Here is a 23,750-nt window from a genome sequence, read left to right as displayed (position 1 = left end):
AAAAATGTACCCTATTTATACAAATTTTTGTCAACTCCACAACAATCCTACAATTAGAAAGTCCTGCTATTAATTGAATCCCCCCAAGTTTAAAAAGAGATGCAGGCCATTCAGAAGCCTTCTGAGGGAGCTGAGACACACACAGGCTATTGGTATACAATTAAGAGTTAATCGGGTTACATTTGAAAATTCCATTTTTATTTGTATCAAGGGAATCTTTGCACAAATAAATGAATGGTACCTATTCTCCTACTTCAGAATCAGTGACCGTTTATATTAAGAGAACAGAGAAATGGTAAACCAGGATACTGGGAAGAAACTAGTCCACACTCCGGCAAATGTCTCTCGGTAGACCACGGCCTAATGTTTAATTCTAATCTTGAAAATCGAATAGAGGACAGAAGGCCCAAATGTCACCACTGCCTTTCTGCAGTCTCTAAACGGCCAAGTGAACCTCAAGTTATCTGCAGGCAGATTTGGCCCCCAAATAGCTGTGTATCTACAAAGGGCCTCACTGAAACCACAAGGCTCGGGGTCCCCAAAGGTCTCTCTCAAAACTGCTACAAATTAAAAAGCAAACAACCCATTAAACAAATCCAGCTGGTTACAACGGTAAATAGGAGGCTTCTAATATTTTTCCAGCCCTTGAAATTCCTGGTTAGACTCATTAATTATTGATAAGAATTGCATCTATTTATTGGAGTGTACTCACAGGAAAACAAGTTGGCTGCTTTCAACGGCGATTCCCAAATCACAGAGACTGGGCTTCAAGATCCTTTTGTATTTCCCCCACAAGTGGCTGTCTCCAGATTTTTCAACCTAATCCATTATCCCCGAGAGCTGGGGGGCACGGGGTGGCCCACATCTGATATGCTGATAAAGACCTTGGGGTCCCCTGCCATCAATCTAACCTGGCAAAGATGGTGCTGGCCAGGTGGTCTCCTCTAAGTCTTGACTCTCTAATGACCTCTTGATTTGGATTTAATTGTCAAAGGTGAATTCCCAAGAGGTCAGAACACACGCCAAAGATCACAGGTGCCACTGAGCAAGGCCTGCTTTACACTTTCTTGCTCTTCCCGTACTTTCAGGGTGTACAGCCAAACCCTAGTGCCTGTTCTGATGGGTCTGGCTACACTGGTTGTTAAAAGCTTTGAATGTTATCCCTGCAAACACTGCAACATCCTAGACATTCCATTATTTTGGCGCCAAATGATTTTACCCACATGACCTCTCATAGCAGGAAGTCAAACAAAAACCTCTGATCAGACCATGTAGTTCTAATACGGCCATCCTAACTTACACTGAATATCACAGAGTCCAGGGATGGCTTGTTCTTGGGTGAGTTTCCTCAACTTTACTCTGAGTTCCTGGAGAACAAGGGACATGTCTTGTTTGTCTTTATGTCTAGTACAGTGTTTTTCTGAAATGGATTAGAACACAAATGGCACATGCAAAGAATACTAATTGATAGTGGTTTCTCTTCTTTTAATCAGAACAGAGAACTCGCCTGAATGACAGCAGCATAGGACCAAGCTAGGAACTGAATTAAAGATCATGCTTCTCCTTCAAGGCACTTACAATCTAGTTGGAGAAAAAAGGTATCAAACCAGTGAGTTTCACCTGGAGAGCTTTTAAAAACAACAAAAACCACCAGTACCTGCTCCCTGGCCCAAATGTCAGAGATTCTTTGATCTGGGTTGAGATCCAGGCATTTTTTTTTTTAAACCCACTCAGATGGTTCTGATAAGTTGCCCGAGTTAGGAATCACCATACTGTATGAACCAATCTGTGAATCTACCATGAATATATAATTTATGTAATTAATCGCTGTTTCAAGTTAGAGGCAATAAATGGTGGAGAGCTTCCGAGAAGGGAGCAAGCACTGTGAAGGGGAAGAGTAGGGAAAGCTGCAGGGAGGAGGATGGAGAAGTTCAAGGACAGCAGAGAGGAGAGAATCCTAGGCTGAGGCCATCACCCAAATAACAGAAACTCCCCGTGAGTTGAGTAGCGTCAAAGGAGGAAGGAATGTACAACATACTCTAAAGAGCCAGCTTAGCCGCTGTGAATGTGGCAGAACACTGAAAAGCGGCCCCACTGATCCACTTTACGGCAACCAAGGTAACCAAACTGTTCCTGTGGTCTATGCAGCATTATTGTGCCTTGAAATGTGATGCTGGGAAGATGACAGTCCAGTAAAACAAGAAAGCCTTGCAGGCAGGAGTTCAAAAAACCGCAATCTTAAACGGGCAAATCAACACCGTATTAAGAGATCTGACTTGACTGATGGAGGAAAAAAGTTATCCTAAACTGGGAAATTAAAACTGTCAGGTCGCCATGATCAAGGAATGACAGATTTTATCTATCTGTATCTCTCTTGCTATGTGCATGTATATAAATACACACACACTTAACACACATGTATTTATCTGCTAAAGTCTCGTGAAGAGATTAAGCAGTCACATCTATGGAAAAACAAAGCTTGTTTTCTGGGGTTATAATCTCTCTGTTCTTGCTGAAGTGCTAACATGTCATCAAAAATTCAAATTAAAGCTGTCTGATTTAGTGTGATCTCAAGCATCCAGACGGTGATTCTGCCGTTGTAATTATGTGCAATTAAAAGCTAAAATCAACTTCTTACTAGTGGATTCCTATTTATAAGCAGACACAAACAGATGATTTTAATGGCCTTTAGAACTTGAAAAAAAAAAAATCATTACATGGTTGTCAACTGGCCCCCAGGATTCTGTGATGCCTTTTGTGCTCGAAGAAAATATTTAGTTGAAGTTTCAATCCTATCCAGGGTTTCCCCCTGCAAATTTGGGGTGCCTTGGCCAATAAGCTGATGTGCACCTCCAAATGAATAACCAAAAGCAAAACTGATGTCTGCAAGAACTGGAAGCCAGACACACACTAAGTCTGGCCCTAACGGTCTATTTTAAAACATGCTCCATATGAGGCAACAAACTAGCTAAAGGTACTAAACTACCACCAAGTTCAGAATTGCTTATTAAACCATCATTAGTATCTTTTTTAAAAATTTATCTTATATGATATTTATTTATTTTAAAAAACTTTTTATTGGAGTATAGTTGCTTTACAATATTGTGTTTCTACTGTACAGCAAAGTGAATAAGCTAAACGTATACATATATCCCCTCTTTTTTTGGATTTCCTTCCCATTTAAAGCACCACAGAACATTGAGTAGAGTTCCCTGTGCCATACAGTAGGTTCTCATTAGTTATCTATTTTATACATAGTATTAATAGTGTATATATGTCCATCCCAATCTCCCAATTCATCCTACCCACCCCCCTCCCCCCTTGGTATAAACCATCATTAGTATCTTAAAAAGCTTAGATTGCAATCACATTGTCCGTGAGCACTATGCAAGGGGGCTGTGGAAATGTGCCTTTCCTCATATTTGTACTTAGGACACCTGTAAGCCCTGATCAAAATAAACCGGAACTCATTTTTGATGCAGTTAGTAGAATGAGGTGATAATGCTGAACTTTATCTGAGCCCTGCACTCCCAGAAAGGAGTAACAGGTGAAGAATCTCCCTACTCTCTTGTTAGCTACGAAGGATCATCCTGCTCACACAGAGATAAGACCCCTTTCCATCCTTCCTCATGACTTCCGTAAGGCTGGCGGATGACTCCCTTGTTTACCTGCCTCCATAACCTTGGCCCCCTCCAGTTGCTTTGAGACGTTCCTCATTAATAAACATTATCCCTATTGCAAGTGCCTGAATAAAATCATCTCCTTAATCGTCCCATGCATTTTGTGGGTTTGGGTCCCACATGGTGAACAAAGCCATTTGGTCTAAACCCAGAAGTCACACCGGAATTTGAGTGCTGGAGAGAAAAATTCTAATGTGGTGGATTTTCCGATTTTTAAAAGGGACCATGCAGATGCCCAATTTATCACATACCTTGATTAACTTAAAGAACAACCCACCAATCTATCTGAAAATGTAATTACCATCAGGTTTGGATAAGCAGAAAAGCTACCAGTGACAATTTAATTTAGAGGAATTAAACAAGTTAACATCTCTTTGCAAGTAATTAAATGTTTAAACAGATTTTTCTGGAGCAGTTTGGTGTTTATTAGCCCCCAAACAATACCACCTTCAATACACAAAGCCTTCTCTGAGAAATGAGATGCCTTCAAGTTTGCAGCTGCTGGGATTTAGACGAAGGAAAACAAAATCTAAAAGCACTGTTTTGATTATAAGTGACACCCCTCCCTCAGGACCCACACCTGCTTCTGTCATGTTTCCAGTCCCACTATTTACTTGCTTTCTAAGCAAAATGTCAAATTTCAATTGCAAACTGCACTCTGTGTTTCTTCTCAGGCTCCTGGATAGAAAACCAAAGCTGAGGAAATGCTAAACGAGGATGCCCTGCTCTGGAATGTACAAGGAAATGCACAAAATAACAGGCATTATTAGAACCTAAGGAGAAAAGCCATGTTTTTAAACAATTACTAAAGCAGTAGAGTTATAGCATAAAGACAATTTCTGCGCCAGCTTGTTTCTCTGAAATTCTCTCTGCCACTGAACAGCTAGAACAGATAATAACTATTAGTAAATCAAACTCCTCTGCAATATCCAGCTGTGCCTCATGCATTTACATACAGATAGAATGGGTATATGTTTTTAATATGTATGTGATACGTACTTTTACCACAGTCAAAGTGCATGGGACAAAGGAGGAGGAGAATGGCAATCGGATCAGCATGAGATAATAAAGTGGCCTAGCTAAAGTATTAGCCAGCGATTGATCTCAAACCGGGATGCTGCTTCTTCTGGCCTGATTACTTACTATGCATAGATTCCATTAAATAGAGCTTAGACATGGAAAGCTTCTGGAAACACTCTAAATGCATAGAAGGATCTACAGCGCTCTGAATCCAAATTGTAACTGCATAGGAGCCCATGGCCCACACCTTCCCTGCTCGAATCAAGGCCCACATTCAGGATAGGCTGAGAGGTTAAAGGGCCGCCTGAGAGCTGGTGGGAAGCCCTGCAGAGTCCCACAGGGAGGGCCCTTCCCTTTCCTTCCCTTCCCCCAAGCAAGCGTTTCACCCTCCAAACGAATGCCTCCCTCCTGAGAGGCTTGTCCTGTCCTGGCTGCAGAGCTCTAACTATCAGAGTGGGAAGGTAGTGAGGGAGCTGAACAATCACTTAGGGTCACAGTCCCCTTTGAAAAACTGATGACAGCCATGAATTCTTCTTTAAAAAAATGCAAATCGCCACATGCATATACAATTTTGGGTGTAATTTCAGGGGCTCTAACAGACTTCCTGAATGAAGTCACAGACCCTAGGTCAAGGATTGCTGATCTGGTCCATCCCCTTCATTTTGCAGATGAAGACACAGAAGTGGAGAGGGATTGGAGAGCTGCTGACAAGGGAAAGGAAGCTTCCCTGCTAAATCCGCCTGACCTTCGCTACAAAAGAACCCGAAAGGAAGATTAATTCGGCAGAAGGACTTCTCTGTGGTTTACACAAGCAGATGGTCTATACAGTAAGGCTGCTCACCTGTCCCTTTTACTTAAAAATACGTAAACATATAATTTGAATAGCCAAGCCAGCCACGCACCTCTCCATCTCTGTGCCTTCACCTCAGGTTGTCTCTGTCCCTGAGTGCAGAGGTATGATTCTTAATTTTTTGCTTCCCTCAATCTGATTATTGACATTTTGGGAAACTTTCCCTACTGCCTTCGCATCATCATCCTCTCCCCTCTTTGCTGCAATCCCATCAATCCTTTCTGACTAGCAGAAGCTGCCCTTTTCCCACATAAGCTGTGACATGTTTGCTTGGTTGTCTGAAGCCTCTGAACACCGTCTGCCACCTCCTCAGAGTTTCTACGGCCTGGAAACTTTTTTCTATGTTTGTTGGTCTTCAGTCACAGAGCTGGGGCAGCACTGATATAGGTCTTTCCTGTGCTTTACGTCAGAGTGATTTAAAAGTGGGTTCTTTAATTACGGAATCATCGTCACAGGAACAGAAAGAGTGTGTGGGGTTCCTATCTGTCTGGCTGTGTCAGCATGCCAAATGCTCCTGGGCTGCCTGCATGGCTGGTTTTCCTTTGCTGGGTTTAAAGCTGACTCCTGATGCATGCAATAACTCTTAAAGAATTGAAGAAAGGTCAGATCTTCCCCAAGGATGAAGGACTTCCCTTTAACTGAATAGAGTCCACTCAAAAGAATTAACTCAAGAAAAAAGGTACTTATGGGTGGGTGTGCTGCTTCTATGACAAGTCAAAGTTTTCAGGCCTGGGTACTAGGGTTCCTTCTATTAGAAGTGGAATTTCTTAACAGATTGCCCAGCTGGTGGTGAATATATTGCCTATTTGAGCTCTACCTTTGTGGGTTTGTGACTCCATGAGGCCAATGTCAATGGAATTTCTGTTCCAGCAAGCACTAGAGGTTTCATATTGCTCTGAAAAGGTTTGGGGACTCGACACACTCATGCTTTACCCATTCTTTCCTCTGCCTGGAATGACCCCTTGCAAACTCTCTATTAAAATTCAATCTATCCTCCAAAGGCTGTTTTCAAATGATACCTTCTCCATATAGCTTTTCCCCATTTCCCCATATGGATCCCCACAGAACTCTGCAATTCTTTTATAGTACTTAGTTTATTCTAATTATTTGAATACTTGCCCTACCCCCTGCAACACTGTATGTGTGAAGCTTACCCTGCATCTTCTGCTGAGTCTAGCACAGGACTTTGCACATAATAGTCTATAAATATCTACTGAATCAGTTGTCTACCTGGTTCTGAGATCCCCCAAGATGATGTGGATGCCGATGATGAGACTTCTGAGTTAATTCTTTATGTAGCTTAAGGGCTACATGCCAGAAAACGGTACCAGTTCATGTGGACCCTGGCCTCCCCCAAATGTGAGCATTAAGGGAAGTTCTTGGTCCAATCTTAAAACATTTCCACTTAGAACAGAAAAACTGTAGCCATCTTAGGAACAACCACGCAGAGCAGAGAGAATTACAGCTAAACAACTAAGTGAGTTCTAACATTGGGATTTTAATAGCCTCTAGCGTCTAAACTTGAGTTTTACATGTCATCTTTAGGAATGATATGGTCAAAAATTGCAAAGATGATGATTTTTAAGACTTGGGTATTCTGGTATATAAGGTGACTCCACCAAATAAAACAACAAAAACCACTTGAGTGCCTGCTAAGTGCAAGGCCCAGGCCCAGAGGTGAGGGTGTTTGGGCATACCTCTCCCTGCATTCTGATTTACTTAGGCTGGGACTTGCTGTGTTCACTGGTGGTCAAGGTCACACCCAAGTTCATGTAAGAGTTCCGTGATGGCAAATCTGTAACTTTCTGTATTTCCACCCGACTTCACCTCTGATGCTCTCCCTTTGATTTGCAAAATGCAGGCCCATAGGGAAACCTCAACAATCCTGCAGGCCTCACAGCTGATGTGGCCCAAGCTGTGCAGACCATGTTGGTACCCTGCTGGGTGGAGTCACCACGCTTGGGAGATACACTGCTCTTTTTGTGAAAGGCAGGTCCCCCCGCGCCCCCCCACAGTGACAAATGGGCTCTACAGTTCATGCATTCCAGAGGATGCGCTCAGCTTCCAGATGGGAGCACCACCAAACAGGTTGTAGATGGAGAGGGAAAAGGAAAAATTAAAGCTATTAATATGCTGGAAGGAATAAAGAGACTGGTTTCTTAAGGGGGTCCCTAGGATGCGACTCAGGTTCCTCAAGCCAGGGACAGCCCACTTTCTTTCCTATGCCCTTCTGGGCCCAATATTTTGGCCAAAGGAGGGCAGGGCTCAACCCCCTTGACCACAGGAGTCTTACACACATTCCATTGTTTCCTGCCTCCTCACTGAGCCTGTACTAAGCCAGGGGGTGCCTCACTATTGCTATACCTAGGGGGATAAACTCATTTAAATCAAACTGTGAGCAGTACTAGAAATAATGTTAAATTAAGTATAGGATAGTGCTTCCTGTGACAATTTTTCATTGTATTTTATTGATTTATTGATATTTATTAATTAAAAATATGGGACGGCACACACCAGGGTGTATAGTTGTAAACAGATATATCGAAATACGTATTCCTCATCTCTCTCCACACACAGACAGCCACGTATTCTTGCTTTCAAGGCACTGAAAGGACTCACCCTTCAGCCTTATCTTTACAACTTGCCACCCTGGAGTGGTGTTCTCTACCAACACATACATCCGGATGCATTTATGAGTGTATGTATGATCTGCAGATGTTTTATTTATAAGTGGCCAACACACTGCAGCATTGAAACATGCATTTACAAATAGATATCTGTTTTATGAAACCCTATTCCTTTGTTTTAATAGCTGAGCTATCCAGACATAGCATGATAATGTACAAGGTAAATGCGTCTCCATCTCTAGAACCTGTTCCAAGTTTCCTCAAATGTGACTAACTGCATGAATTTCCCAACCATCAGAGATCTGGCCCCGTCAAAAAAAAAAAAAAAAAAAAAGACCAGTTTATTCTAGACATGAAACCTGCACAGTTATAAATTGCAGGGGTTTTAGGGGTGAACTTTAACTTGAAACTACCCTGAAAACTGAGATTTTGCTCCAGGGGTAACATGAAGAAGAAAACTACCTTCCTGGAAAGCACTTATGATATAAAAGGGAAACATATGGCTATTTTATATTTGGGGATGAAATGTGTATTATAGAGAAGTTTGGGTGCTTAGAGTATTTATAAGGATGAAATACAAAGGCTAAAAACCTTTGAACTGATATCTTTAAAACGATTACTATTTAAAGTGATGAGAGAAAACTAGTCAGAATTTGTCCTGATTGCAATAATCTAAAGACAGGGAATGGTATGCAAAACATTAGAAAGAGTAGACTATAATTATTATTTATTAATGCTTGATGCTAACGTTATTCTAACAGCTTCTGCGTTGTCAAATCAACAATCTGCACTAAATAAATGACCATTTGGGAATTGTTAGGGAACGTCTCTGTTCCTCTCCCTGCTTGACTAAAAACTGTCATTTGCAATCAAAGAAAGCGGCCTTGGAGCTGAGAACACAGCACTTGCAGCCTTGTAGTTGTCTCTTTCTGAGGAAAGACCAAAGATTCACATTAACTTGATCTTTTGCAGCCAATCTAATTTCATTCTACACGAATCCAAGAGGACTTCACACCACATTCAGAATTTCCTGTAGGACTACACTAAAAACTTAATATGCTGACTATCTTCTCTGTTATCAATTCTCTGAATTCTGAGAGGCTGTAATAGCAAATGAGGACAAGGAGTAACCTAGATTAACTTGTGACCCTTGAGTGTGAGGCAAAGGAAAAGAATTCTGCATTAAGTTTCAAATTGGTGATGGGTTTTTAAGAAGTGAAAACTACTATCTGAGGATGTGAGCTTCAAAAGCACCCACTGAAATGAAGTAAATAATATTGGCTTTGCTGAGTCTGTGGATGCTTTAAATCCCATTCTGGTACTTTTAACAGAATGTTAAGCACAGATATGTAACTGGAGAATTCTAATGTAACTAAAAAAATTTACTTACCATCAATTCCTCAGGTGCTGGCCTTTCTTTTGGTTGTTTTCTCATGCTGTAAGAGAAAAACTCATATTATCTATATCACTTGTAAATTTGTGCTATAATTTCCACCATGGACTATTTCTCCTGGAATTTGAATGTTTTCAAAATTCATCATGTTCAATTCTTGGCCAAAGCATTAGCATGTATTCCCCCTCTTTTATTTTGGCCTTCAATTAATCAGATTTTGGGGGAATCTCATGAATCAAAAACACAAAGATTTTTTTGGGGGAGTTACTCTTGCAATACAGATGAAGAATGAATTTAAATTTATCCTAATTCTACTTCTGAAACTAATGTGAAAAAAAAAAAAGCAGCAATGTTCGTTTCCTGACTCAGTTATTAATTCATTTCAAACAAATTTAGGGAACAATATACTTGTTTTTTGGTAACTGAGATAAGACAATAAGAAAAGAAACATGAATATCAGGTCAAATGAGAAAACATCTCATTCCTTCATTATTACTCCAAATGACAAGTAATATATAAAAGAAGTCAGGTATCTAGATAATGCTACAAAACTACAAATGGGTTATTACATTATCTCAACTTTCATTTATTTTGGCTACCATGTAAGCTGATAATTCATTAAACAGCTGTGGGAAAGTTACGTTTGTTTAAGCTGCTTAAACAATCACATTCCTCCTGCAAAATATTTCGTCTTATGTGCAATAGTCATAATTAGTAGCTATAGCAGGTACTTAGCTACGTGATGAAGCACCCAGTCATGGGACTGAGGTAACTGTGGGGTAAGCTGCCTACTTGATGGCCGATTTATACTAAACTCAGAGTATCTGTGGGATGAAGTCATGAAAAGAGATTGCTGCTTCTATTACTTGGAAAATCACACAAACACTTTTTCTTTATATAAGGCAACCTCAAACAAGCAAGAAAAAAAAAGCCCTTCATACAATCTCTGCATTTGCTGACAGTATTTTTTTTTTTTTAAGTACAGAGACCTAATGATCATTTGGTAAACAAGAACCGTAGTTATGAACCATTAATGACATCGAGGACATTTGCCTTCCCTATAAATAACCATATGCATCTCTCAAATACTGCATCCATTAGCAAGTAATTCAAGCTGTCTCGCCAGTGGAGTTGGTAACAGTCTTAACCTGACATGCCAAAGTAGCTGTATCTCTTGGGAAAACAAGGCTATTACCCACTATCATTTCTGTTTTGGCTTGACATCTGTGGAAATTTCAACACAGGTTATCCCTCCCTCTGTCTCCATAAAACTTTTATATAACAGCTGATTAATTTTTTGGACAGAAGGCAGGCAAAGCCCTATCTGCTTTTCTCCCTCTCTGCTCAGAAAGGGCCCCACCCCCAGGTTGGTCTCAGACCACATAGTAGGATAAGCACAGTAGTCACGGCACAAATCCAACATCTCGGAGCGGGTGATGCCAAAACCCGGCACTCCAGGCAGCTTGGGAATCACATGGTTTGTTTTTCAATTTCTGCATTTCAAAAAGGGATATTCCCATCATGTGCTTCTGTTTCTAGGAATTTCATGTAAAGGAAATTAAGAGAGACTGATACATATTTCTAGATAATGGCTCTAATATTAATGAGCTTAGGATTCTAGTGTTAAACCAATACGTACCCTTTTTTCCAACATGGCATATTTTGGAAATAAAATGTTTGCAGAGTGAAAACAGTTTTTACAAGCTACGGAATATTATGTAAGTATTTTAAATAAACAGAAATGGTGTTAATAAAAATTTTAGAAGTTGGGAGTTAAAATTCTCTTCCCCACATATTCTCCTATGGAATATAAACTACACGAGACATTTTTAATAAGAGGTAACATATTACATTTAGTCAAAAAGGTGATAAAGCTCGACATTTATATTAAGGAATATTTCTTGGTTTCACTTTAGCGGCATCATCAGATGGATCATGGGGGGGGAGGGGGAGGGGACAGTGTACAACCATTTCGGTTTAGCAAGGAATCCTGAATGCACCATTTTGTGGCACCACAGGAATGAAGGGCTCATTTTCCACTAGTGGATGCAACTCTGAAGGGGCGATGAAATAAGGGCTTTGATTGAAGGAGGGAAAGAGAAGTAAAGGTTCTTAGGAAGGAGTTCCAGAATGTCCAGAACAGCTGCTAGTTAGTCCTGTCTCCTGCTTTGGGGTGGTCAGCTCTCTGCTCCTAATTTCCTTCTCTCTCTCTCTCTCTCTCTCTCTCTCTCTCTCCATGCTGGGGTGAGGGAGAGGGCAGAAGGATGGCAGCGTAACAACTAGGCCTTCCAAGACCACATGGGTCCTTCTGAATAGGGGAGAGGTGGATAGTGTGAAAGGGATAATAAAGGAAAACGTCATTCTATGGGGAGGAAAAAGGCAGAAGGCTGGAAAAGAACCCTTGGCAGAAAAATGCCTGTTTCCTCAGGTGTAAAATGACAAGGGGTTGCCTACAGACTCTAAGGGCCCCTTTGATCTAAATCCTGTGGCTCCTCTCTCAGTTCTTATAAAGGTTAAAGTGGGCCTAGTGGAACTGTGTCTTCATAGTCTCTCAAACATCAAAATTCAACGAAATGGGACACCACTATTGTGTCTAAAATATAACCAAAGGTAAAAGTTATTTACTGAAAATCCAATGAATTAATAAACTATGCTGCTTCCACTAAGTGACAGACACTTTTATGGGTAACTTGAGGTTACATTAATAAAAATAAGCTTCATATGTCTGTTCAATAGGGGCTATAAAATTATGTATTTCTTAAAAAAAAATTGGATAGCAACAGTACCTGTGCTCAAAGAAGGAGCCTGATTCTCAGCAGTTTATTAAAACAGGAAAAAGCCTCTAAAGTACGTTTATGACCCTTTGTGTAAATAACGTTTACATAATTTAAACAATTTCTTCATCTTTGCTGCCCCATCTGCCCAAGGCCCCGAAGTCCCTCCCGTCTCCAAAAGGAAGGAGGGAGAGCCATAAGGTCTCACGGAGCCGCAGAGTTAATGGCATGTATCATTTACATTGAGGGCATGGCATGTTTGCAAACGGGCTCACCACTGAGTGATGAAATGTACAAATGGCTCGGAGAACTCTCCAACCGGAAGGACGGGTGAATCCTGGGATGGAGGAAAAACAAGTCACCAAAAGTCACAACAATTCCTTTTCTTTCTTTATACCCTCCACCCCCAATCCCAAAGGAGCATATAAAGATGAATATATAACAAGGATTCACCACCATGTGGAAAGGAAAATAAGGCCTCATCCAATTAAAAAAACGGTCTACACTCTCTTCCACATGTTTATGTAAAAATGCCAAATTTAAAGCCACACACATTTTACCATGGTGAGAAACATGAGAGCAAAGAGGGAAGGGAGGTGAAAAAAGGACAATGATAGCCACAGGGTAGGAAAGAAGGTACGAAAGTGTAAATGAGAAATTAATGATTATTTAAGTAACACACAAATGGTCTTGTAATTAACAAAGAGCTGTGAAATTATTCTTGTGTTGACCTTTGTTTCTTTTATTGGGTTTGCTATTTATACTTCCCTTTTTATTTACATTTATTAGTATATACAGCTGCTCTTTAACTGCTTGCCCCTAACTGAATCATGTGTGTCAGAGTTGGGTTTTTTTTTTTTTTTTCACTTTAATATAAAAGCTTTTTAAAGGGGAAGCCGTTTCCTGAAAAGGAATTTCAGCCTATTTGCCAGTCTAGGCAAACTCATCATATGAGAAAGCCAGTGAATTAAGGACACAATGAAAAACGCCCACCTTGCCCACGAACAGAACTAGGGTGGAGGTGGCAGTCACTCAAGAGAGCAGAAAACTACACAGCAACAAACAACAACTACCATGTAACACAGGGAGCAAACCCCATTACCATTTGCAAAGGAAGGCTTTAAGAATTTAGGAGTTTTTTCAAGAATGACAGAGAGCGCCACTGTGTTTATAGTGTAACGGCTCAGAATGTAATGAAATTACACTGCAGAGTACTTTAACAGTCATCTCATTAGACCTACAGTTGGAACAAGAGAGCCACATAAAGTAGGCAGCTGCAAATGACTCCATTCTCATCTATTCTCATTTGCTATTAAAAATACCTTTCGGCGGCTTTTTTCCTCCCTGACATCCCTACACAAAGTGCCCTGCAAAGTATGATACATGCACCTATTTAAATTAACAAAGGAATGACTTATTTTAATCTCACTGTGCTTTGGAGTGCTTTGGCCATTTGGATGAGCAATATATCATTACATACAACCTTCCAGCGCTGCAGGCAAGAAACTCAGAGCATGCAGCATTTGGTGGGAGCCAAACAATTTCTCTAGCACACAACTGTGTCAAATGCATGCATGTATTCATTATTGAGAACAAGAGGAAATAGCTTTGATGTAGTGGAAAAAAGAAGATGATAAAAGCACCTCTGCAGTATGCGTGTCATTATCAATGGTGGCAGATAGATACAACTGCACAGCCTCCTATGTGATTAGTAAATATACATATAATTGCTGTGGCCAATTATCAGAAAAATGAGATCGGTAATTACAAGACAGAAAATTAACTAGAACTCTTATTAAGGCTTTGTTTCCAAATCAAACAATTGGAAACTACCGGAAAATACAATTAAATCAAAGGGAACTGAGGGGGTCAAAGGAGCCAAAAAAAAAAAAATCCCAAAGTTAAAAAAAAAAAGGAATGTGAACCAAATGTTTCTTAGTTTTTGCATATCTGTCCTCTTTGAATTGACATTATTTGTCCAGAAGAGGGGAAGGTTAGTAATTGTAAACTTAAAATTCTCATCAATAGAGAAAGGCTTCCAAGAGGAAAGGAAAACAAAGGAAAATGGGAGTGAAATAAAATCTTGCCAAGTGCAAAGGATTACATGCAGGCATTACATAGAGAGGACGTGAAAGAGGGTGGGGGGCGATGAAATAGTCTGCTCAAAAGAAACAAGGCACGCAGTTAACATGACAAGTCCTCGATAAAGGTACTATAAAATGGTCACAGAAGTCCTATCAGTTTGAAGAGCAAAAATAAAACATGGTATCAATTTCAGCCCAGTCTGTTTTAGGAAAGCCATATATATCACCAAGCCTGCAAGATTCTACAAGGCCCAGTTCAAGAGATGACATTTTACTCTCTCAAACACTATTAGTAAAAAGACAGTTCAAAGTCTGAGGTACAAAAATTATGGACTCTGATCAGGTAGTTAGTTTTCTAAGTCATTCCTTTCTGAAATTTTTTTGGAGGCTGTAGTACTGGAAGTGTCTGAGTAGTAGCTGCTTTAAAATGAATGTTTAGGAAAATAAAAGCCTACTGTCTTAATGTGGCTGAGTATTTACCAAGATGGTTAAAATTCTAGACTGGTTTTATACAAAGATCCTGGTATAAAACGTGATGCTAATGTGGGCCTCATTTCAAAGTATGATACCAAGAGTAAATTAATGAATTATAGACTAGGCAACTTGATGAAGATGTCATTTTAACGTGGATGAGAAACAAAACGAGGAAACTGTGACATCTTTGCATGGGTAGTTAATTTTATTTAAGACCTGATATTGTAGCCTGTTAAGTTCCTCATAATATAAAACTAAGGAACCCTGGGTGGTACCCATGAATAATTTATTTCACTTGTGAAAATGCCAGCCCAAGTCAACTTTGCAGAACCACAGAGAGTGGATTCTCATCTCAGTGGTGCCTGGAAAGAATCAGTCATGAAAGATGCGGGGGGAAATTCTAATCTCACAAGCATAATGCCAGATATTTCTTTTCATTAAAATCCACGTCTCCTGTGTATCTCAGAGGAGGATTTTCTGAGATACAGAAGACTGACTAGTGGGGGGCGGGTTCAGAATGCCACACGCAAACACGGGGTGGGGGAGTCCTCTGAGAGCCTCCAACTCCACAGAAGCACGCAGGCTGTCAATCCAAAGAAGGCAAACGAACAGACTTGACAGTATTCCCCATGCTGGAGGATTTTTAAGTATACTTTTCTCACTTTTAAGCAAGTAAAATTAGAAGTTAGTTTAAATCAGGCTGTAAAAAATCTCCGAGAAACTGTCTATTTCATTATCTAATTCCAACCTGTGTGAAGGAGGGAAGGAGGCTCGCAGTAAAGCCACTTCAGCATCGCCGTGGCACCCAGGGAGGGAAACTAGCCAGTCACTGTGGGGTTAGAGCGAGACAGAACCATGCCGAGGGGTTCGGAGGATCTCGTAAAGTCACTGCTGCTACTTATCAAAAATGTTCTCTGTGGAACACGGGTTCAGGCAAGATGAAGAAAAAATATATTTCAAAAATGTAAACACAAATTAGAGAAGCAGTGACACCAGCAACTCTCAGTATTGGCTGAAATGAACTCTAAATTGTTAATAAAAGTCACTCTCTTTAAGACCCTGGGTGCCATACTTCACCTTGAGGGCTTTTGGGGAGATACTCTTCTGTTGAACTTCTAAGCATGGAGGTATGGAACGAAACAGAGGACACAACCTTAACCAAAAGCCTTGACCTGAGATTCCGGTCCTGAATCAACTTTAGCGTCCTGCTAAGGGAAACAGGCCGAATCCTGTTATGGAGCAGGCAACCGTTATATAAAAACAGCTGCTGCAGCCATTTCAGTAAGCAATTCTGGTCATCACGGAGGACAGTCTCCAAGTCTCAGAGCTTTTGGGAACTACCTGGTCAGCCCCTCCTGCTAAACAACTGGAACACAAGCAGGCAGCACGCTAGAGAACAGCGAAGGACGAGAAGAAAGTTTGAGTGATGCCTTTGCCTTGTGAATAATGAACAGTTCAGGAAGGTCAACCCATTACAACAGAAACTGTTTAATTATTAATTATGTGCAATCTATGAGCAAAAGGACAAGTTCAGAATGTTTAATGTATGCTAACTTCAACTGGACTCTCTCTGGGTATTTTGTTATTAGCACTTGTCAGCAAGGTACTCAAGCATAAAAAAGGTAAGCAGCAGAAAATCCGAGAGTGTATGTGTGTGTGTGTGTGTGTGTGTGTGTGTGTGTGTACCTGCAACAAGGTGGGGGAGGGGAGAAGGAGGTCCAACTCCAGCCACAACTGCTGCTGGTTCACAGGCAGAGTAAGTGTGCCAAAAAGTACACTTTGTGATCTTGAGAGCAGGTAAGTAAGTTGGATAGTCCAAATAAAGAAAACATAAATGAGAAAAATGCTTTTGAAATGACTTACTTAAAAGGGAAGTCATTATTTTAAAGGCATAGTTTTTTTTTTAAGCCATGTTGTTTCTTGGCTTTAAAGAATCCGTGTCATTAATGTTCAAGCACATGCTAGCATGCACACGCACGCACACACACACACAAGTGCATGTAAAACTGGTAGAATCTGAATAAATTCAGTGAATGGTATCACGTCAATTTCCTGGTTGTGATATTGTACTATACTTATAAACTGTTACCATTGGGGGAAACTGGGTGAAGGGTACATAGGATCTTTCCATATTATTTCTCACAACTGCATGTGAATCTGAAATGATGTCAAGGGCTTCCCTGGTGGCACAGTGGTTAAGAATCTGCCTACCAATGCAGGGGACACAGGTTCGAGCCCTGGCCTGGGAAGATGCCACATGCTGCGGAGCAACTAAGCCCGTGCGCCACAACTACTGAGCCTGAGCTCTAGAGCCTGTGAGCCACAACTACTGAGCCCACGTGCCACAACTAGTGAAGCCTGCGTGCCTAGAGCCTGTGCTCCACAACAAGAGAAAGCCACGACAATGAGAAGCCCGTGTACAGCAATGAAGAGTAGCCCCTGCTCACCTCAACTAGAGAAAGCCCGCGCACAGCAACGAAGACCCAACGCAGCCAAAATAAATAAATAAATAAATAAATAAATAAAATAAAATAAAATAAAATAAAATGATGTCAAAATAGGAAGTTTAAAAGTAAAAGGGTAAGGAGCTATTTTTGTTTAAACTCATGAGGTCCAGATTTTTAGCAGAGCTCTGCTTTGAATAATGGAGAAGCCTGGCATAACTATTTAACTGGAAAAAAGTTGAGGGGCCTTTGCTTTACAAATATACCTGAGGATCTAATTTTTGCCTTTAATTCATAATTAAAGATGACAATGGAACCTGACAATGATGTGGTGGTTAATTCAGACACTGATAGGGCACAGACACAAAATGCTGTATAAAAATGATACAATCATTCATTACTTATTTATTGCTTCACTCATTCAACAATTTTCTTGACCATCTACCATGTCAAAGGCACTGGGCTGGCACTGTGGGATGACTGATACTTGATCCATAGCCTGGAAGAATTTGTGTGTTGTTCAGAGGTATAAGACGTGCACCCCTAAGAGTGATGGGGAAGAAACTTATTGTGAGAGTCTGGAGGGCTGTGAGATACCGTTTTTGCTCTCCCACTTTCTTTCTTCCTCACTTCCAGAGAGCACCTGGGGGTGAAGGGACCTTGAACATCTTAATCTGTGTTATGTTCCTTTCTCTTTGCAAAACAGACATTCCTTCAAACCAAGTTTTTATTCGTATTGCCAGTAAAACGTAAAGAAGATAGAAGGACAACTTCTCAAAAATCTCAAGGTGTTGGCCACACTGGTGAATTCTGAGGTCAGTTGTGCTGTGGTTAGATTAAAGCAGGCAAATTAAATGAAACATGGCAATCCTTTTTAACAGTTTTTAACAGCCTATTTCTAGACTTCTTGGTGTCAAGCCATCAAGCCAACATGTTAATTAACATTAGAGAATCACCTGCAGTCTGACCAGTACTGAGAGTTATGCTCTAACATTTTAAAAATAAATCTTTTAATTCAAGTCTAATGTTCCTTTGGCCTGGCCCAACAATTTCTGGTCCTACACACTAGGGTTCATACTAACTGGCACAGCTCTCCTAGATCACTCCACATCTATCTGCAATGCTGGGACTGAAGGTTGTTTGTGATTCCAGTGGCTTCACATCAGGCAGGACAGCATTTTGCCTTACCAGATCCCAAATTGTTTTTTGATCCTTCACTGTTCACTGCCTTAAAATAGCATCTTTGTGAGACAACTGGCAGAATCCACAGGACAAATCTGCTCTTGACCGGGGAGTAAAACTCGTTTATTTGGGGAGGACACAAAAAACAAAAAAACTGGACTCTCGGGGCTTCCCTGGTGGCGCAGTGATTGAGAGTCCGCCTGCCGATGCAGGGGACACGGGTTCATGCCCTGGTCCGGGAGGATCCCACATGCCGCGGAGCGGCTGGGCCCGTGAGCCATGGCCGCTGAGCCTGCACATCCAGAGCCTGTGCTCCGCAACGGGAGAGGCCACAACAGTGAGAGGTCCACGTACCGCAAAAAAACAAAGAAACAAAAAAACAAAAAACTGGACTCTCACCTTTAAAGATCTCCACAGAAGAAATCCCAAAAATCTACCTACCCAAAGTGTAATGCAATGGTAGATTCTGGGAAATTAGCTCAGTTTTAATATTTTGAAGGTCCTCAATGTTCACATCTATAAGTTTTTGCTATAGTAGACTGTAGCCAGGGGAAAAAGGCAGTCACATCTCATCAGAGAGAGAAAGGTGGGAATGGATAGACAAATGCTCAGAGAATGACTCATCCCAGTTAAGATATTAGTAAACCAGAATTCCACACCAGACTTGTACAAATTCAGTCAACGCCTGTTCAAAACACCTAGGTTACTTAAAAATATGGTCACTCCATCAGGAAACAATCAGTATTTTGACCCTAAGTGTATTTTTGATTTCACAGTGCAGATGGAACTGACCTAATCTGCAGGGTGCTTTGAGGGACAGCGCTGGGGTGAGAAAGAGGCTTTGAGTTTAGGAAGGCTTGCAGATGGACATCATCAGAAAAGGAAGTCTCTGAACCTCTTCAGCTGGAGACCAGAGAGCCCTCATCTTCCTCATCCCACTCCACGTCAAGCCTTGAGCAGAGAAAGTGAAAAGTGATTCAATTTCCACACTGGGTCACCCCATGCTCTGGGTTGCCAGACGTGACAAATTACATGTGTGGGCATTCTGGTGTGAAGTTCTATCCACTGGGTCCCGGCTAACAGTAGCTGTTCATTTAACTTGTCTCAGATGGACCTGGAACCAGGGGCAAAAGGCCTGAATTTTCGCCAGTGAAACACCCACCTTACCCATAAACCTTTAAAACATGGGAGAGGGCTTCCCTGGTGGCGCAGTGGTTGAGAGTCCGCCTGCCAATGCAGAGGATACGGGTTCGTGCCCCGGTCCGGGAAGGTCCCATATTCTGCGGAGCAGCTAGGCCCATGAGCCATGGCCACTGAGCCTGTGCGTCCGGAGCCTGTGCTCCGCAATGGGACAGGCCACAACAGTGAGAGGCCCGCGTACCGCAAAAAAAAAAAAAAAAAACAATGGTAGAACCAGCTATTAGCCAAGTACAACCAGATGGCTTATAAAAAACACAAAATGTAAATTAACAGGTCTAAAGGAATCTCTGAAACTTGAGATTATACAGATTTTTTTCCTATTTTCTTTTTCTCCTAAATGTTTTGGCAGTTCTTCAGTATTGAGATAAAAGAGAAGAGAAACAAACTATGTCATTTATGTCAAAACTAACCCTTCATTTTTTGTCATTTAAAAGACTTACATTTACTCAGAGATTTTCTAAACATATGGCAAAGATCTTGGTGTTTCATAAAATTCCTTGAAAACAGGTAGGTGGAGAACTGGAAAATGAATTAATCTCTTAAACCATATTTGCAATTGCTTGCTTTCCAAAGCCAATGAACATCTTTTTTCTTTTTATTTTAGGTCTCTCATTCGTCATAAGCTATAGTGTACAGTATTATTTAGAGGTGCCTAGCTGAATGGTACACACACACACCTGCACACTAACTCCCACATACACCTTCCTTTTCAATGGCTTAGGCAGAGCAGCAAAAAACATGCTTGTCTCATACCAAAGGGATTTCATTTACAAAAGTAAAACCCGTTATTGTCCCCTCTCTCTCCCTCTGTAGCCTCCCAAGGCATTTCTATTGCTTTTTCATAAAACACTACTGCAAATAATCAAGCATGACCACTGACATCCACAAGATTGAGTTTTAGGAACCATTAAATGAGCTCACCCTCGTGGGAAGTCTCCTGCTCAGGCTAGTCTAAAGGTAATTATTCAGCAATTCCTACCTGTGGTTTTACCTTGTCCCTATATAGTGTTTGAATTTCATACACTGGTAAGGTCAGTTTTTTTTCCTCAGGAAAAGTCCAGCTACACATGTTTGGATCCAGGACCTAAATTATAATGTTAATATACACACTGCCATTTCACCAGGTCCTATGTGTAGAAATGCTGATTAAAAGCAATCTTAAAGGTAGGTCAGGGCTTCCCTGGTGGCGCAGAGGTTGAGAATACGCCTGCCGATGCAGGGGACACGGGTTCGTGCCCCGGTCTGGGAAGATCCCACATGCCGCGGAGCGGCTGGGCCCGTGAGCCATGGCCGCTGAGCCTGTGCGTCCGGAGCCTGTGCTCCGCAACGGGAGAGGCCACAACAGTGAGAGGCCCGTGTACTGCAAAAAAAAAAAAAAAAAAAAAAGGTAGGTCAAAAACTATATTAAACGAAAATGAAAGAGGAAAATCCAGGAGTGAAAAAGAACCCTTAACAGGCTCCTAAATGAAAGGAATCATTCCTCTTTTCATAGGTGAAGGGTTAACATTGAAACAGCTGAACTACATCCACATACCATTCAAGGGCAAGAACCTGGCAGGTCCATGTCCCGAAAAATCAACAAGCCATAACACTATCCAGATAGACTCAGGGAACTTGCTGAAATCCAAAGTCCACATCGCCACACTGTGTGTCCTCCTGAATGTTCACTCGACTGTTAGTTAAAATAATTACTGCCATTTGCCACCTGCACTGCCAGTTATGGATACAGGGAAAACAGAACTTCCAGTGGCTGCATGGTGTAGGAGTGTCAGGGTTATTTGCTTACACGTTTTTATAAACAAATTCAAAGGCTATGTTGGCTGTGACTCGGAGGCTGAGAATTATACGTGAGATTGTGCCATACCTGGTTCCATAAAGTAAACAGAGAGAAGGGAATTTAAAGCTGGTTAAACTGATGAGATACCACATCAGTTTAAAATCAGTCAATAGGAGAGGAACAAAGAGAGGAACAGGGAGGGAGGAAGGGAGAGGAAGTGAAAAAAAAATAGAACCACATACTGTGAAATGAACAACTTCAGTTAGAACGTTCATCAGGATTTGGAAAATCATAATGCCATCTGCTACTCTGGACCTCAGAACATCAGGGATCTCGTGGGCCCAGACACTTTCATTTCCAGGAGGAAGGAAGGAACTTACACTCCCTGGAATGCTGCCTCCATCCTGGAATGAAGGCAACACTCCAGCCGACCAGTTTGGAATCTTTTTTGAGAATATTTGCACTGTTCACAGACGTGTTTTCCCTGGTTTAGGGAAAATTAACGGCAGGCAAAGTGATTACAGCAACTAGGCAGTGAGGCAGAGCAGTGCCCCAGCCCGAACTGCTGGGTAACTGACCCTGGCATCCAACTTGGGCTCAGGGTGTGTAGGTCCCATCATGGTGGATTAAACGAGCATTGTCCTACGGCTGGATGAGACTTCACAATAGAGCAACACATGTTAAATGACAGCAGCCAAAACTGGCCCCACCAGGCAACTGCCCATTCACAGAAAGCTATTCACAGGCCTTCACCACCAAGAAATTAATTCATTAATAATACATCACGCTTCGTGGACAATTCAAAGAAAACAACACAAAGCTACTTGTCCAATGACTGTCTAAAGATGCAGAATTTTCCCTGGTTTAAAAAAAACCTCCAAATCTAATTGACTTACTGAGATCAAAATCACAGGGATGTTTATGCTAATATTTTGATTAGTAAAAAAGAAGAAACAGAAAAAGTCTATCCACTGAATTCATTCAGTGACATAGGAAATAATAAAAATATAGATTTTTTTCAGCAGTAACTAATAAAATCTGACTTTATGTAACTATTTATTATTTTTTTGTAACTATTTAAAAAATTATTTTTTCCTACTTTAAGTGACTTTATACATTCTTCAGACTATCAGGAAAATTTCTGCTTTTAACTTGTTTCTTCTGTTACATTTTTAAAACTTCCCTCTTTCTTTCTCCTTCCTCCCAACAACTCATAAATATGAATTAAATATAATTATAAATGAACAGACATGAACTTTTGGATTACTGCTGTGTTTTGGTAGAATCTTAATGTCATTTCTAAAGAAACAGTTATTACCAATAGAACAAGTAATTACTAAAGGAATCATGGCCTTAATGCTAACCTATTTTCAATTTTCAAACCAGTCAAACTGCATTAATTTAAACATACTGGACTTTTCAAAGGAGGTATTAGATTTCTAAAGGTTGCCTTACATAAAAGGAGAATATCGGTTTTCAGGATCCCAATTATACATTCCTGACACTATGAGACAGAGGTCTAGTTAACCATATTGCTGGAGGACACGACTATTGTATATCTACTTGTATTAACTTACCAAGTTTCTAATGCCTCCCAGTCATTAACTCATACAAGTTACAAATAACATGAAATCCCACATCATCAATACCCATTTATGCAAGTGGTTAGAGTGTCAGTCACTGTGGTGGGAAGCTCTAGGCATGCACGGGTCACGTCGGACAGCTCAGGCCATCGAGTCTTGTCTCACTTTAAACTACCTGCAGTTAGGTGTTGTGAAAGAAAGAGGCCATCCTAGGATGCTGGGAGCAGGAGGGATGGGGGATGTTCCTTTTATTTTTTTGCTAACTTCAGAGGCCAGAATTATGGCGAAGTCCCTCAGGCAAAAAAATGAATAGATATTATTCCCTTTGGAGCTGGTTGATACCACGTTTTGAATTCCAGGGCGGTATTATTAGATAGCCATTTTCCACACCCTCACTCCCCCACTCCCACCCCCAGAAAGCACCTGCTACGTTGACAGCCCAGCAGCTTCTCAGTGAACCAGCCCTCAGTTAACCTGTCCAAGAATGAGTGATTCTGCATGAATGAATTTTTAAAAGATAACAGTGGTTTAAGAGCCAAACCTTTTGTGTACATAAATCTTTCTAAAAGGAGTCAATCTCCTCTCTGCCAACATAAACAGAATATGCAGAAGAGAATTCAATTATTTCTTAAAGACACGGAGTCATTCTTACAGACAGCGAA

The 23,750-nt window shown here is 41.0% G+C and overlaps 1 protein-coding gene across 3 annotated transcripts in view; it reads right to left on the bottom strand.

Annotated features, from left to right (window-relative positions):
- The window catches only part of MAP2K5 (mitogen-activated protein kinase kinase 5), a 260,205-nt gene that overhangs the window by 27,168 nt on the left and 209,287 nt on the right, over window positions 1-23,750 (bottom strand). For all 3 annotated transcript variants that reach the window (XM_079699882.1, XM_079699883.1, XM_079699884.1), the window contains 2 exons: window positions 12,620-12,681; window positions 9,568-9,613 (listed from right to left, as the gene is read on the bottom strand). In XM_079699882.1, the coding sequence (XP_079556008.1) occupies window positions 9,568-9,613; window positions 12,620-12,681 (108 nt within the window). The remainder of the gene's footprint in view (window positions 1-9,567; window positions 9,614-12,619; window positions 12,682-23,750) is intronic.

This window comes from Hyperoodon ampullatus (assembly GCF_949752795.1).
Source record: "Hyperoodon ampullatus genome assembly, chromosome: 3".
Lineage (NCBI taxonomy): Eukaryota > Metazoa > Chordata > Mammalia > Artiodactyla > Ziphiidae > Hyperoodon > Hyperoodon ampullatus.
Note: the sequence above shows the minus strand (reverse complement) of the source record. Positions and strands in the feature narration are given on the sequence as shown.